At 50.2% G+C, this 16,285-nt stretch overlaps 2 protein-coding genes across 11 annotated transcripts in view; one reads left to right on the top strand and one right to left on the bottom strand.

The window, feature by feature from the left end:
- The window catches only part of LOC123746665 (regulator of G-protein signaling 7), a 390,003-nt gene that overhangs the window by 185,858 nt on the left and 187,860 nt on the right, over positions 1–16,285 (top strand). The gene's annotated exons all lie outside the window — the stretch shown is intronic.
- LOC138358735 (uncharacterized) lies at positions 1,599–13,662 on the bottom strand. The gene is made up of 3 exons (XM_069316902.1): positions 13,515–13,662; positions 4,006–4,525; positions 1,599–2,100 (listed from the first exon to the last, which is right to left on the bottom strand). Exons 1-3 carry the CDS (start codon positions 13,660–13,662, stop codon positions 1,599–1,601), a joined length of 1,170 nt encoding a protein of 389 aa, XP_069173003.1.

The raw sequence follows: 16,285 nt of genomic DNA on the forward strand, positions 1-16,285 counted from the left end.
TCCTCACTCACAAGATGTGTTGACCTTGTCCTCACTCACAAGATGAGTGTGTTGACCTTGTCCTCACTCACAAGATGTGTTGACCTTGTCCTCACTCACAAGATGTGTTGACCTTGTCCTCACTCACAAGATGAGTTGACCTTGTCCTCACTCACAAGATGAGTTGACCTTGTCCTCACTCACAAGATGAGTTGACCTTGTCCTCACTCACAAGATGTGTTGACCTTGTCCTCACTCACAAGATGAGTTGACCTTGTCCTCACTCACAAGATGAGTTGACCTTGTCCTCACTCACAAGATGAGTTGACCTTGTCCTCACTCACAAGATGAGTTGACCTTGTCCTCACTCACAAGATGTGTTGACCTTGTCCTCACTCACAAGATGAGTTGACCTTGTCCTCACTCACAAGATGAGTTGACCTTGTCCTCACTCACAAGATGAGTTGACCTTGTCCTCACTCACAAGATGAGTTGACCTTGTCCTCACTCACAAGATGAGTTGACCTTGTCCTCACTCACAAGATGAGTTGACCTTGTCCTCACTCACAAGATGAGTGTGCTGGCCGTATCCTCACATCAGAAACTAATGTCAGTCTCTTCTTAATATAAACCTTGCAACCTTGAGGTTACCTTGAGGTGCTTCCGGGGCTTAGCGTCCCCGCGGCCCGGTCGTCGACCAGGCCTCCTGGTTGCCGGACTGATCAACCAGGCTGTTGGACGCGGCTGCTCGCAGCCTGACGTATGAGTCACAGCCTGGTTGATCAGGTATCCTTTGGAGGTGCTTATCCAGTTCTCTCTTGAGAACTTTCTTGAGTTCTTATCCAGTTCTCTCCAGTTCTCTAGTCAGGTTCCTTAAGTTGTAAACTATAGACTAGCACTGTAACCCGGTGCTTGGGGGCCCGCACAATGATGCCTTCGGATGGTTAAACTCACATTGGTAGTTAAGAGCTGACTCTCAATCGCTCTTGAGTCTGTCAGTCAAAATATACCTTTTGTAGCTCTTCTCTCGTGAGAACTCTTGCTGTCTGACACAGACAGGACATAGTAACTGTGTAGAGTATCCTGGACAGGGTGCCAGGCGGTGCCATGGACCAGTGCCGTGGACCAGGGTGCCATTACCAGCGCCATGGACCATGGGTGCCATCACCAGCGCCATGGACCAGGGTGCCATCACCAGTGCCATGGACCGGGGTGCCATCACCAGTGCCGTGGACCAGGTGCCATCACCAGTGCCATGGACCGGGGTGCCATCACCAGTGCCGTGGACCAGGTGCCATCACCAGTGCCGTGGACCAGGGTGCCATCACCAGTGCCATGGACCAGGGTGCCATCACCGGCGCCATGGACCAGAGTGCCATCACCAGCGCCATGCACCAGAGTGCCATCATCAGTGCCACCACCAATTTCATATTTTTTACGAAAATTTTAGACTTTTCTCATTGCCAATTTATTGCCATACAAAAATTGGCTGGTTGACGAGACGGAACAAAAAGTGAGGTGTGGCAATATTCTCGAGTGACGTCACTTATCAATACTGTTTTGTCGGCCCGTTTTGTCACTCACTTTTACCTTAGTGAGTTACCTTTTTGTCTGCATTTTTACCTCTTGTACTTGGTAAGTGGCACTCTTGGTGCTGAACTGGCACTCTTGGTGCTGAACTGGCACTCTTGGTGCTGAACTGGCACTCTTGGTGGTGCTGAACTGGCACTCTTGGTGCTGCTGAACTGGCACTCTTGGTGCTGAACTGGCACTCTTGGTGGTGCTGAACTGGCACTCTTGGTGCTGAACTGGCTCTCTTGGTGCTGAACTGGCACTCTTGGTGCTGAACTGGCACTCTTGGTGGTGCTGAACTGGCACTCTTGGTGCTGAACTGGCACTCTTGGTGGTGCTGAACTGGCACTCTTGGTGCTGAACTGGCACTCTTGGTGCTGGTGAACTGTCACTCTTGGTGCTGAACTGGCACTCTTGGTGCTGGTGAACTGGCACTCTTGGTGCTGAACTGGCACTCTTGGTGCTGGTGAACTGTCACTCTTGGTGCTGAACTGGCACTCTTGGTGCTGGTGAACTGTCACTCTTGGTGCTGAACTGGCACTCTTGGTGCTGGTGAACTGTCACTCTTGGTGCTGGTGAACTGTCACTCTTGGTGCTGGTGAACTGTCACTCTTGGTGCTGAACTGGCACTCTTGGTGCTGGTGAACTGGCACTCTTGGTGCTGGTGAACTGTCACTCTTGGTGCTGGTGAACTGTCACTCTTGGTGCTGAACTGGCACTCTTGGTGCTGGTGAACTGTCACTCTTGGTGCTGGTGAACTGACACTCTTGGTGCTGAACTGGCACTCTTGGTGCTGAACTGTCACTCTTGGTGCTGGTGAACTGTCACTCTTGGTGCTGGTGAACTGTCACTCTTGGTGCTGAACTGGCACTCTTGGTGCTGGTGAACTGGCACTCTTGGTGCTGGTGAACTGGCACTCTTGGTGCTGGTGAACTGGCACTCTTGGTGCTGGTGAACTGTCACTCTTGGTGCTGGTGAACTGTCACTCTTGGTGCTGGTGAACTGGCACTCTTGGTGCTGAACTGTCACTCTTGGTGCTGGTGAACTGTCACTCTTGGTGCTGGTGAACTGTCACTCTTGGTGCTGGTGAACTGTCACTCTTGGTGCTGGTGAACTGTCACTCTTGGTGCTGGTGAACTGTCACTCTTGGTGCTGAACTGTCACTCTTGGTGCTGGTGAACTGTCACTCTTGGTGCTGGTGAACTGTCACTCTTGGTGCTGAACTGTCACTCTTGGTGCTGGTGAACTGTCACTCTTGGTGCTGGTGAACTGTCACTCTTGGTGCTGAACTGTCACTCTTGGTGCTGAACTGTCACTCTTGGTGCTGGTGAACTGTCACTCTTGGTGCTGAACTGGCACTCTTGGTGCTGGTGAACTGTCACTCTTGGTGCTGAACTGTCACTCTTGGTGCTGGTGAACTGTCACTCTTGGTGCTGAACTGTCACTCTTGGTGCTGGTGAACTGTCACTCTTGGTGCTGGTGAACTGTCACTCTTGGTGCTGGTGAACTGGCACTCTTGGTGCTGAACTGGCACTCTTGGTGCTGGTGAACTGGCACTCTTGGTGCTGGTGAACTGGCACTCTTGGTGCTGGTGAACTGGCACTCTTGGTGCTGGTGAACTGTCACTCTTGGTGCTGAACTGGCACTCTTGGTGCTGGTGAACTGGCACTCTTGGTGCTGAACTGTCACTCTTGGTGCTGGTGAACTGTCACTCTTGGTGCTGGTGAACTGGCACTCTTGGTGCTGAACTGGCACTCTTGGTGCTGAACTGTCACTCTTGGTGCTGGTGAACTGGCACTCTTGGTGCTGAACTGGCACTCTTGGTGCTGGTGAACTGTCACTCTTGGTGCTGGTGAACTGTCACTCTTGGTGCTGGTGAACTGGCACTCTTGGTGCTGGTGAACTGGCACTCTTGGTGCTGGTGAACTGGCACTCTTGGTGCTGGTGAACTGGCACTATTGGTGCTGAACTGTCACTCTTGGTGCTGAACTGTCACTCTTGGTGCTGGTGAACTGGCACTCTTGGTGCTGGTGAACTGGCACTCTTGGTGCTGAACTGTCACTCTTGGTGCTGAACTGTCACTCTTGGTGCTGGTGAACTGTCACTCTTGGTGCTGATGAACTGTCACTCTTGGTGCTGGTGAACTGGCACTCTTGGTGCTGAACTGGCACTCTTGGTGCTGAACTGTCACTCTTGGTGCTGAACTGTCACTCTTGGTGCTGGTGAACTGTCACTCTTGGTGCTGAACTGGCACTCTTGGTGCTGAACTGTCACTCTTGGTGCTGAACTGGCACTCTTGGTGCTGAACTGTCACTCTTGGTGCTGAACTGGCACTCTTGGTGCTGAACTGTCACTCTTGGTGCTGAACTGGCACTCTTGGTGCTGAACTGTCACTCTTGGTGCTGAACTGTCACTCTTGGTGCTGAACTGTCACTCTTGGTGCTGAACTGTCACTCTTGGTGCTGAACTGTCACTCTTGGTGCTGGTGAACTGTCACTCTTGGTGCTGAACTGGCACTCTTGGTGCTGAACTGGCACTCTTGGTGCTGAACTGGCACTCTTGGTGCTGAACTGGCACTCTTGGTGCTGAACTGTCACTCTTGATGCTGGTGAACTGTCACTCTTGGTGCTGAACTGGCACTCTTGGTGCTGAACTGGCACTCTTGGTGCTGAACTGGCACTCTTGGTGCTGAACTGGCACTCTTGGTGCTGAACTGGCACTCTTGGTGCTGAACTGGCACTCTTGGTGCTGAACTGGCACTCTTGGTGCTGAACTGGCACTCTTGGTGCTGAACTGGCACTCTTGGTGCTGAACTGGCTCTCTTGGTGCTGAACTGGCACTCTTGGTGCTGAACTGGCACTCTTGGTGGTGCTGAACTGGCACTCTTGGTGCTGAACTGGCTCTCTTGGTGCCGAACTGGCACTCTTGGTGCTGAACTGGCACTCTTGGTGGTGCTGAACTGGCACTCTTGGTGCTGAACTGGCACTCTTGGTGCTGCTGAACTGTCACTCTTGGTGCTGAACTGGCACTCTTGGTGCTGCTGAACTGTCACTCTTGGTGCTGAACTGTCACTCTTGGTGCTGCTGAACTGTCACTCTTGGTGCTGAACTGGCACTCTTGGTGCTGAACTGTCACTCTTGGTGCTGAACTGGCACTCTTGGTGCTGAACTGGCACTCTTGGTGCTGAACTGTCACTCTTGGTGGTGCTGAACTGTCACTCTTGGTGCTGAACTGGCACTCTTGGTGCTGAACTGGCACTCTTGGTGGTGCTGAACTGGCACTCTTGGTGCTGCTGAACTGTCACTCTTGGTGCTGAACTGGCACTCTTGGTGCTGAACTGGCACTCTTGGTGCTGAACTGGCACTCTTGGTGGTGCTGAACTGGCACTCTTGGTGGTGCTGAACTGTCACTCTTGGTGCTGCTGAACTGTCACTCTTGGTGCTGCTGAACTGTCACTCTTGGTGCTGCTGAACTGTCACACCAACACCTCCACCAACACCACCACCAACACCAACACCACCACCAACACCACCAACACCTCCACCAACACCACCACCAACACCACCACCACCACCAACACCACCACCAACACCACCAACACCTCCACCAACACCAACACCACCACCAACACCACCAACACCTCCACCAACACCACCACCAACACCTCCACCAACACCTCCACCAACACCACCACCAACACCTCCACCAACACCACCACCAACACCTCCACCAACACCTCCACCAACACCACCACCAACACCTCCACCAACACCTCCACCAACACCCCCATCAACACCACCTCCACCAACACCTCCACCAACACCTCCACTAACACCTCCACCACCAACACCACCACCACCAACACCACCACCAACACCACCATCAACACCACCACCAACACCACCAACACCTCCACCAACACCACCAACACCTCCACCAACACCACCACCAACACCACCACCACCAACACCAACACCTCCACCAACACCCCCACCAACACCCCCACCAACACCACCAACACAACCACCAACACAACCACCAACACAACCACCAACACAACCACCAACACAACCACCAACACCTCCACCAACACCACCACCAACACCACCACCACCAACACCTCCACCAACACCTCCACCAACACCTCCACCAACACCACCACCTACACCTCCACCACCACCAACACCACCACCACCAACACCACCACCACCAACACCTCCACCAACACCTCCACCAACACCACCACCAACACCTCCACCAACACCACCACCAACACCACCAACACCTCCTACACCAACACCACCTACACCACCACCACCAACACCTACACCCCCAACACCTCCACCAACACCTCCACCAACACCTCCACCAACACCACCACCAACACCACCACCAACACCACCACCAACACCACCACCAACACCACCACCACCACCACCACCAACACCACCACCACCACCACCAACACCACCACCAACACCACCACCACCAACACCACCACCTCCAACACCTCCACCAACACCTCCACCAACACCCCCACCAACACCACCACCAACACCTCCACCAACACCTCCACCAACACCTCCACCAACACCTCCACCAACACCTCCACCAACACCTCCACCAACACCCCCACCAACACCTCCACCAACACCCCCACCAACACCTCCACCACCAACACCACCACCAACACCACCACCAACACCACCACCACCAACACCTCCACCATCACCTCCACCAACACCTCCACCAACACCTCCACCAACACCCCCACCAACACCCCCACCAACACCCCCACCAACACCACCCCCAAGTCTACCAACACCAACAACACCTCCAACAACACCAACAACACCTCCAACACCAACAACACCTCCAACAACACCAACACCTCCAACACCTGTAACCACCAACACCACCTCCAACAACACCAACAACACCTCCAACAACACCAACACCTCCAACACCTGTAACCACCAACACCACCTCCAACAACACCAACAACAACACCACCAACACCTCCAACACCTCCAACAACACCTCCAACAACACCTCCAACACCTGTAACCACCAACACCACCTCCAACAACACCAACAACAACACCAACAACAACACCTCCAACACCTCCAACACCTCCAACAACACCTCCAACAACACCTCCAACACCTCCAACAACACCTCCAACAACACCTCCAACACCTCCAACAACACCTCCAACAACACCTCCAACACCACCAACACCTCCAACACCTCCAACACCACCACCAACACCACCTCCAACACCTCCAACACCTGTAACCACCAACACCACCTCCAACAACACCAACAACAACACCAACAACAACACCTCCAACACCTCCAACAACACCTCCAACAACACCTCCAACACCTGTAAACCTTGGCTCCGCTCCTGGTAAAATCTGACGATTAACTTGGCATGATTGCCGTAAACAAGTGGGAATAATAGTTTAAATGGACTGTTATGGCATGCAATTTGCGCTTCAAGTTTTGTGGCTGTTTGCTGTGCCCTCAAGTGAGGGGGGGGGGGGGGGGGTGTGCTCGCCTGTGTGGGCCTCCAGGATGGGGCTCCAGCTCTTGGGCCCAGCTTTTCATGGCATCAGTTGGCTAATCTTTGACTCGTCTGAATCTCAAGCTACTCTATGCCTCTGACGTCATAGTTACACTATGCCTCTGACGTCATAGTTACACTATGCCTCTGACGTCATAGTTACACTATGCCTCTGACGTCATAGTCACACTATGCCTCTGACGTCATAGTCACACTATGCCCCTGACGTCATAGTTACACTATGCCCCTGACGTCATAGTTACACTATGCCTCTGACGTCATAGTCACACTATGCCTCTGACGTCATAGTTACACTATGCCTCTGACGTCATAGTTACACTATGCCTCTGACGTCATAGTTACACTATGCCTCTGACGTCATAGTCACACTATGCCTCTGACGTCATAGTTACACTATGCCTCTGACGTCATAGTTACACTATGCCCCTGACGTCATAGTCACACTATGCCCCTGACGTCATAGTTACACTATGCCCCTGACGTCATAGTTACACTATGCCCCTGACGTCATAGTTACACTATGCCCCTGACGTCATAGTTACACTATGCCCCTGACGTCATAGTTACACTATGCCCCTGACGTCATAGTTACACTATGCCTCTGACGTCATAGGCACACTATGCCCCTGACTTCATAGTTACACTATGCCTCTGACGTCATAGTTACACTATGCCCCTGACGTCATAGTTACACTATGCCCCTGACGTCATAGTTACACTATGCCTCTGACGTCATAGGCACACTATGCCCCTGACGTCATAGTTACACTATGCCCCTGACGTCATAGTTACACTATGCCCCTGACGTCATAGTTACACTATGCCCCTGACGTCATAGTTACACTATGCCCCTGACGTCATAGTTACACTATGCCCCTGACGTCATAGTTACACTATGCCCCTGACGTCATAGTTACACTATGCCTCTGACGTCATAGTTACACTATGCCTCTGACGTCATAGTCACACTATGCCTCTGACGTCATAGTCACAGTATGCCTCTGACGTCAGTCACACTATGCCTCTGACGTCATAGTTACACTATGCCTCTGACGTCATAGTCACACTATGCCTCTGACGTCAGTCACACTATGTCCCTGACGTCAGTCACACTATGCCCCTGACGTCAGTCACACTATGCCTCTGACGTCAGTCACACTATGCCTCTGACGTCAGTCACACTATGCCCCTGACGTCAGTCACACTATGCCCCTGACGTCAGTCACACTATGCCCCTGACGTCAGTCACACTATGCCCCTGACGTCAGTCACACTATGCCTCTGACGTCATAGTCACACTATGCCTCTGACGTCATAGTCACACTATGCCTCTGACGTCATAGTCACACTATGCCTCTGACGTCAGTCACACTATGCCTCTGACGTCAGTCACACTATGCCTCTGACGTCAGTCACACTATGCCTCTGACGTCATAGTCACACTATGCCAACTGAGCTCTCCAGGCAGGCCTTATATACAACGAAGGTGAGACCCGCTCTTGAGTATGCAGCCCCGGCATGGAACCCTCACCTATAAGAGGAAAAACATTGAAAAAGTTCAAAAATAAACAATGAGACGCGTTCCTCAGCTGAAGAAATTACCCTATGAGGAAAGACTGAGAGAAATGGGTCATACCACACTGGCGGGGAGAGAAGGGACATGATCACAACATATACGATTCTATAGACAAGCATTTGTTCAGAGACAGGAACAGCAACACGAGGGGTCATGGATAGAAACTAGAGAGGCAAAGCAGTCAGTCAGAGACGTCAGAAAGAAGTATTTCATTGCAGACTGAGTCAGTACTCGCCTAGTTGTACTCGCCTAGTTGTACTCACCTAGTTGTACTCGCCTAGTTGTACTCGCCTAGTTGTACTCACCTAGTTGTACTCGCCTAGTTGTACTCACCTAGTTGTACTCGCCTAGTTGTACTCGCCTAGTTGTACTCACCTAGTTGTACTCACCTAGTTGTACTCACCTAGTTGTACTCACCTAGTTGTACTCACCTAGTTGTACTCACCTAGTTGGGATGTGCCTGCACACATGACGACCAAAACCACACAACAGGAAATGAAGAAACGACAGTTTTTTTTTTAAGATGGGCTCACCATAGCCCGTGCTGCTTCGGACTTTTTGTTCCAGGTAGCAAATCTTTAACAACGACAAACAACGTTTCGGGTCGTTATTAGGTCGTGTAACAAGCGAGGGAGGAACAGGTAAATCAGGTAAGAGTGAGATAAGAGGCGAAGAGCGGGTAAGAGAAATGGGTAAGAATGAGAAAATGGGTAAGAATAAGAAAATGGGTAAGAATAAGGGTAAGGGGCGAAGCTTGAGACAGTTCACGTGCTAAGAAGGTTAGAGCATTTTAATATTTACTGTGAAAGGGAAAGGTTGATAGCAACATAGACCCACTACAAGGATGTCAACATCAGATGTGCACACATGTACACACACACACACACACACACACACACACACACACACACACACACACACACACACACACACACACACACACACACACACACAGGGGCCTCGTAGCCTGGTGGATAGCGCGCAGGACTCGTAATTCTGTGGCGCGGGTTCGATTCCCGCACGAGGCAGAAACAAATGGGCAAAGTTTCTTTCACCCTAAGTGCCCCTGTTACCTAGCAGTAAATAGGTACCTGGGAGTTAGTCAGCTGTCACGGGCTGCTTCCTGGGGTGTGTGTGTGGTGTGGGAAAAAAAAAAAAAAAAAAAAGTAGTTAGTAAACAGTTGATTGACAGTTGAGAGGCGGGCCGAAAGAGCAAAGCTCAACCCCCATAAAAACACAACTAGTAAACACAACTAGTAAACACACACACACACGCACACACGCACACACGCACACACACACACACACACACACACACACACACACACACACACACACACACACACACACACACACACACACACACACACACACGCGCACACACACACACGCACACACACACACACCTGTCCCACTCAAGACGTTCACGCACATGAGTGAAGTCACTACTTCATTCACCATCAGCAGTCTACAATAAGTCAATTCCACTCTCATGTCAACAATTTTCCACTGTGTAAATAATTCCTTTAATGTCCTCTTAAGTTATTACACGTGTTTTTCTAGGAGCCGGTCGGCCGAGCGGACAGCATGCTGGACTTGTGATCCTGCGGTCCCGGGTTCGATCCCAGGCGCCGGCGAGAAACAATGGGCAGAGTTTGTTTCACCCTATGCCCCTGTTACCTAGCAGTAAAAATAGGTACCTGGGTGTCAGCTGTCACGGGCTGCTTCCTGGGGGTGGAGGCCTGGTCGAGGACCGGGCCGCGGGGACACTAAAGCCCCGAAATCATCTCAAGATAACCTCAAGAAGAAGTTAGTGACAAGCCATTACGACTATATAGCCCTTGGAAAAGGATCAGGATAAGGATTTGGGATGGAACGGGGGTTATCTTGAGATGATTTCGGGGCTTATTAGTGTCCCCGCGGCCCGGTCCTCGAGCAGGCCTCCACCCCCAGGAAGCAGCCCGTGACAGCTGAGTAACACCCAGGTATCTGTTTCACTGCTAGGTAACAGGGCATAGGGTGGAAGAAACTCTGCCCATTGTTTCTTGCCGGCGCCCGGGATCGAACCCGGGACCACAGAATCACAAGTCCAGTGTGCTGTCCGCTCGGCCGACCGGCTCTCCCGATCGTATGAAGGGAGGGGGGGTTAAGGAATTGTGCCCAACCACTTGGACGGTCGGGGATTGAACGCTGACCTGCATAAAGCGAGACCGTCGCTTTACCGTCCACCCAAATGTGAATGTTACCAAAATCTCCGAACTCTTCGATTTTAAGAATCATTAAAATAATAATTGCCAAGTTTGCCAGCTTAAGAATCACCAAATTATAAAATTGCAAAAATAATCTCCAAATTCGTAAACTTAAAATTTTTCTTTAAAAAACACTTTCGGGAGCTATAGCAAGAACAATGAAAAATGATGACCAGACCACACACTAGAAATTGAAGGGACGACGACGTTTCGGTCCGTCCTGGACCATTCTCAAGTCAAGAATCGACTTGAGAATGGTCCAGGACGGACCGAAACGTCGTCGTCCCTTCAATTTCTAGTGTGTGGTCTGGTCAACATACTTCAGCCACGTTATTGTGACTCATCGCCTGCAAATGAAAAATGACACGTGAATGATAATTACTTCTGATCCCACCGCTGCCACCATTACTTTGGTGGCAGCGGAAAAGGTCAAATACCATAATTACTGTCTAATTGGAGGTATTAAAATGGAATTCCAGGAATCACTGTAATTAAATACACTTCAAACTAAAGATGGGAATCTTGGAACTATTACTAAACCAGGGATTATAATCTAGGAAATTATTTTAATGAGTAATTAGGGCATTACTGGGACACTGGGGGACACTTAAGGCACTTAACCACTCGACTACTATAACTCTGGACTCATGACAGGTAACAATTACTTTAACTTTACACAAAGTGAACAATAATTTCACTAAATTGTTCAGCCACATTAAAGGGATTTTTCGTGTTAATTACTTTTATGTAAATGATGTTAACAGGCTGCCACCACCGCTGTATATTATGTTTAATTAACTTGGCCGCAGCGGAGGCTGTACCACTGCAGACAAGGAGTTACTAAGAGAATTACGCGATAATCAGCACCATAACACGAGGTGGACATGTTCAGCCGTGACGGCTGTTGACCTCTGGTGTTCTCTGTGCCTGTGGCACATCTGTCATTCATTAGTTCTGTTCTGCATTTCCTTCCGTATCTTTCGTTCCAGGATTGTTTTATTGTGATGTGCACAGGACAATAACGAGATGAAGCTAGACATTCACAATGTTCCTCTGGTGTCACAATGTTCCTCTGGTGTCACAATGTTCCTCTGGTGTCACAATGTTCCTCTGGTGTCACAATGTTCCTCTGGTGTCACAATGTTCCTCTGGTGTCACAATGTTCCTCTGGTCTCACAATGTTCCTCTGGTGTCACAATGTTCCTCTGGTCTGACATTTACTCACTGGTTGGTGTTGTAAGGTGTTGTTAGCCGCGACCCATCTTGCCTGCCGTGAAGCCTGCAGGCAATATATAACCTAATGTGACGTTTAATTAGTGAAGGAGAGTTGGCCGGCCTCAGAGTGGTTCTGAGACGTCAGTACTCAGAGCGAGCGAGAGGCGTCGCGGTAACGGACAGCTCTCTCTCACTTCCTGCGGTCTCGCTCACGTCTGTCAGTCGTAATATCAAGGGGCCTCCGTCAGGTAGTCATAACTGGGGAACTATTTGCAAATTTATCCGTAACGGAGTATTTTGTGACTATTCTGCCTGTGCCACAAACTGCTGGAGGTCCTCCTTCATACAGGTCCAGGTGGAGGTCCACTGTTACGGCCCTACTGGGACGCAACCGGGTTCTTCTCTGATGGTATTAGAGTTTGGGTATCCGGCCCCAAGTTAGTAGAGGCTTTCAAGGGGTGAGCTCCGTAATACAAGTAAAATTAAAGGGGGAGGGATACAAATATTCCAGTTTTCTGATATATTTTCCACCACCATATATAAATAAATAAGTTGCACGCGGGGATTATTACTACACAAAAATATATACAGTTCCGTCTTTCTCCGAAGACACTGGATGCTCAACGGTGCTCACTCTGGGTAGCCCTGGTTCCTTCTTCCGTGGCCCACGATGAATCCACCATGACTATCACGAATCTACCCTGGCCACAGGCCAGCCAAACCACAGTCCCACTGGGCGCTCTGTCGTGATGGCCTTCAACCACAATCCAGCCTGTGGCTGGCAGGTACCGATCAGTCTCACTGTTTAGGCCACTCCACGACCGATACTAGGGTTGCGAGCCCTAGGCAGGAGCCTCGTGTGACTCGCTAGTCACTCTCCTCATACAGCACTCCAGTGGGTGGTCTCTTCCACCAGCCAACCCCGGATAAGGCGATTCCCAACACTGCCAGTCCTCAGGCAGGCTATTACTCTCAACAGAGTTCGTCCAGGGGTGGCTCACAGCTTCTTCAAAGCAGACTGGTGAGGAGACCTTGGGTAGATTGCTCCATCGTCCAACATAGCAGTCCCAGGTTGACTCTGCAAGCAGACACGTCATTAGTATACTGGGACACTACCTGGGACCACTAGGAAACATCACTTACTAGCTTAGTCAGAAACGTCCACCTCTTCACTCCATAGATGGCGTTGCTGTCTAAGCGCCACCTCACCAGAGGTCAGCAGCGGCTACTCCACGAGCCAATTAAGACGGGAATCCAGCACGTATTGCCGGCGTCTCTCGTCATCACTAGATGGCGTCGTCCATTTGGAGGGGGTTTCGGGAGCGGACTCACAGATGGCGTTGTCGTCACTGCTCCGTGCTCCGACGATGGACTCGGGTCCGTAACATCCACCTCGTGTGGCACTGTAACCATAGAGGCAAGAAGCACCTGGCGCTCCTCGAATCCCCTTCACCGTCCTACATTCTCCTTCGGGCGCCATTAATCCCAAATCCTTATCCTGATCCCTTCCCAGTGCTATATAGTGGTAATGGCTTAGTGTTTCCTCCTTATAATTGCGTGCACCCTTCGTGGTCCGCTCCAACTGGTCTTTAGCCACCAGTAAAGTAGTTCGCGTGAATAAATTAGAGTTTAGCTTTTGTAAACAGGCAGGTAAGTGGAAGTGTTTGGTGGTGAATACCCAGTGAGGAGACGGCCGGGATCCCTGGCTTATTGTCTTGGACAACTTAGGTGCTGGTCTGTGTTGTGTAGTGAGGCAGGTGGTGGTGGTGTAGTGAGGCAGGTGGTGGTGGTGTAGTGAGGCAGGTGGTGGTGGTGTAGTGAGGCAGGTGGTGGTGGTGTAGTGAGGCAGGTGGTGGTGGTGTAGTGAGGCAGGTGGTGGTGGTGTAGTGAGGCAGGTGGTGGTGGTGTAGTGAGGCAGGTGGTGGTGGTGTAGTGAGGCAGGTGGTGGTGGTGTAGTGAGGCAGGTGGTGGTGGTGTAGTGAGGCAGGTGGTGGTGGTGTAGTGAGGCAGGTGGTGGTGGTGTAGTGAGGCAGGTGGTGGTGGTGTAGTGAGGCAGGTGGTGGTGGTGTAGTGAGGCAGGGTGGTGGTGGTGGTGATGGTGGTGTAGTGAGGCAGGTGATGGTGGTGTAGTGAGGCAGGTGGTGGTGGTGATGGTGGTGTAGTGAGGCAGGTGGTGGTGGTGTTAGCACCCTCATTGAACACCTATGTGCTCACCTAGTCGAATTGTTGACGGCAGTCGAACTGCCCCCCACCACGTGAAGCTGTGTATGGATCCTTCCTCTCCAACCTTGACACACACCTTCACCAGCCTCCGTAAGCACTCACCGACCGCCTCTGTAGTTCTGGAAGGATAAAAGGCGTCTAAGACCCACAAACGGGAACCTTAGCTCACCATACAACCACTTGGGCTGGACGGTAGAGCGACGGTCTTGCTTCATGCAGGTCGGCGTTCAATCCCCGACCGTCAAAGTGGTTAGGCGTCATTCTTTCCCCCTGTCCCATCCCAAATCCTTATCCTGACCCCTTCCAAGTGCTATATATACTCGTAATGGCTTGGCGGTTCCTCCTGATAGCTCTCTCTCTCTCACCATACACCTTCCGTCGTAAAGTCCAACCCGTTCTCGCAAATTCGTAAAGTCAATATTGACTTATTAACTACGTGCATAGGTGACATACTAAACATAATAGATACCCTTAAAAAGATTCATAGAAAACACCGACCTTACCTAACCTTGTTAGTATCTTAACATAAGCATCTTATTGCTTCGTAATTACAATTATTACTTAACTTATACCTATTATTGGTTAGGTAATAATTGTAATTACGAAGCAATAAGATGCTTATCTTAACATACTAAGTAGGTTAGGTAAGGTCGGTGTTTTCTATGAATCTTTTTAAGGGTATCTATTATGTTAAGTATGTCACCTATGCACATATTTAATAAGTCAATATTGACTTATTAAATTTGCGAGAACGGGTTGTGAAGTCACACCCACCGCTGAGTGAGCGGGCGACACAGTCATTGGGTGCCCCCTTCTCAAGCCTTACTGCCCATTTAGTTATAGTTGAATCTGTCTTTCAAGGAGGATTGTCTGTCTTATCAATCACCCAGAGCCAAGAGGAAAAGCATAAAAACAAACATGTAATGAATCAAAGATGCACAAAAGGTATACATTGGGAGAATTGCTCCAATCGCCCTCTCGACGATCCACTGTAGCGTCTTCACTGTACCGTAAGTGTTACTGCCTACTTGAGCCAGTAACCGGGTTCTAGCTGTATAATGTGCCTTGAGGTTATCTTGAGATGATTTCGGGGCTTTTTAGTGTCCCCGCGGCCCGGTCCTCGACCAGGCCTCCACCCCCAGAAAGCAGCCCGTGACAGCTGACTAACTCCCAGGTACCTATTTACTGCTAGGTAACAGGGGCATTCAGGGTGAAAGAAACTTTGCCCATTTGTTTCTGCCTCGTGCGGGAATCGAACCCGCGCCACAGAATTACGAGTCCTGCGCGCTATCCACCAGGCTACGAGGCCTTAGAGCCTCTTCGGTGATGTCAATGGTACGTTCTCAATAATTGGTAGTACCCGCCAAACACACACCAAAACTACGACGTTGGTACAACGTTCGAACAAGTTTTAACACCTAACCAGTTATAACAACCAATATAGCAAGTTGTAACAACGTTGTAATACGTCATAAACACGTTTAGCCAAGCTGTAACAACTTTATTACAAGTTGCAACAAGCGGAAAATAGTACAGTTTCGGTTTGTGTTTCCAGGGTAGCCAGTAATAGTGCAATGAATAAAGGGAAGTAAACAAGACACAATTACACCATCAATATATTACTTATCGAAGTATAGCTACACTTATGTACACAGTGTACATAAGTGTACACTGTGTACTTCACTCACGACACTTAATATATCTGCCGTGTTCTTCGAAACCCGGAGAGTTTTTTTTTTTTTTTTTTTTTTTTTTTGAGATATATACAAGAGTTGTTACATTCTTGTAGAGCCACTAGTACGCGTAGCGTTTCGGGCAAGTCCTTAATCCTATGGTCCCTGGAATACGATCCCTTGCCGCGAAAAATCGTTGTTACAACC

The sequence above is a fragment of the Procambarus clarkii genome, chromosome 85 (genome assembly GCF_040958095.1).
Source record: "Procambarus clarkii isolate CNS0578487 chromosome 85, FALCON_Pclarkii_2.0, whole genome shotgun sequence".
In the NCBI taxonomy this organism is placed as follows: domain Eukaryota; kingdom Metazoa; phylum Arthropoda; class Malacostraca; order Decapoda; family Cambaridae; genus Procambarus; species Procambarus clarkii.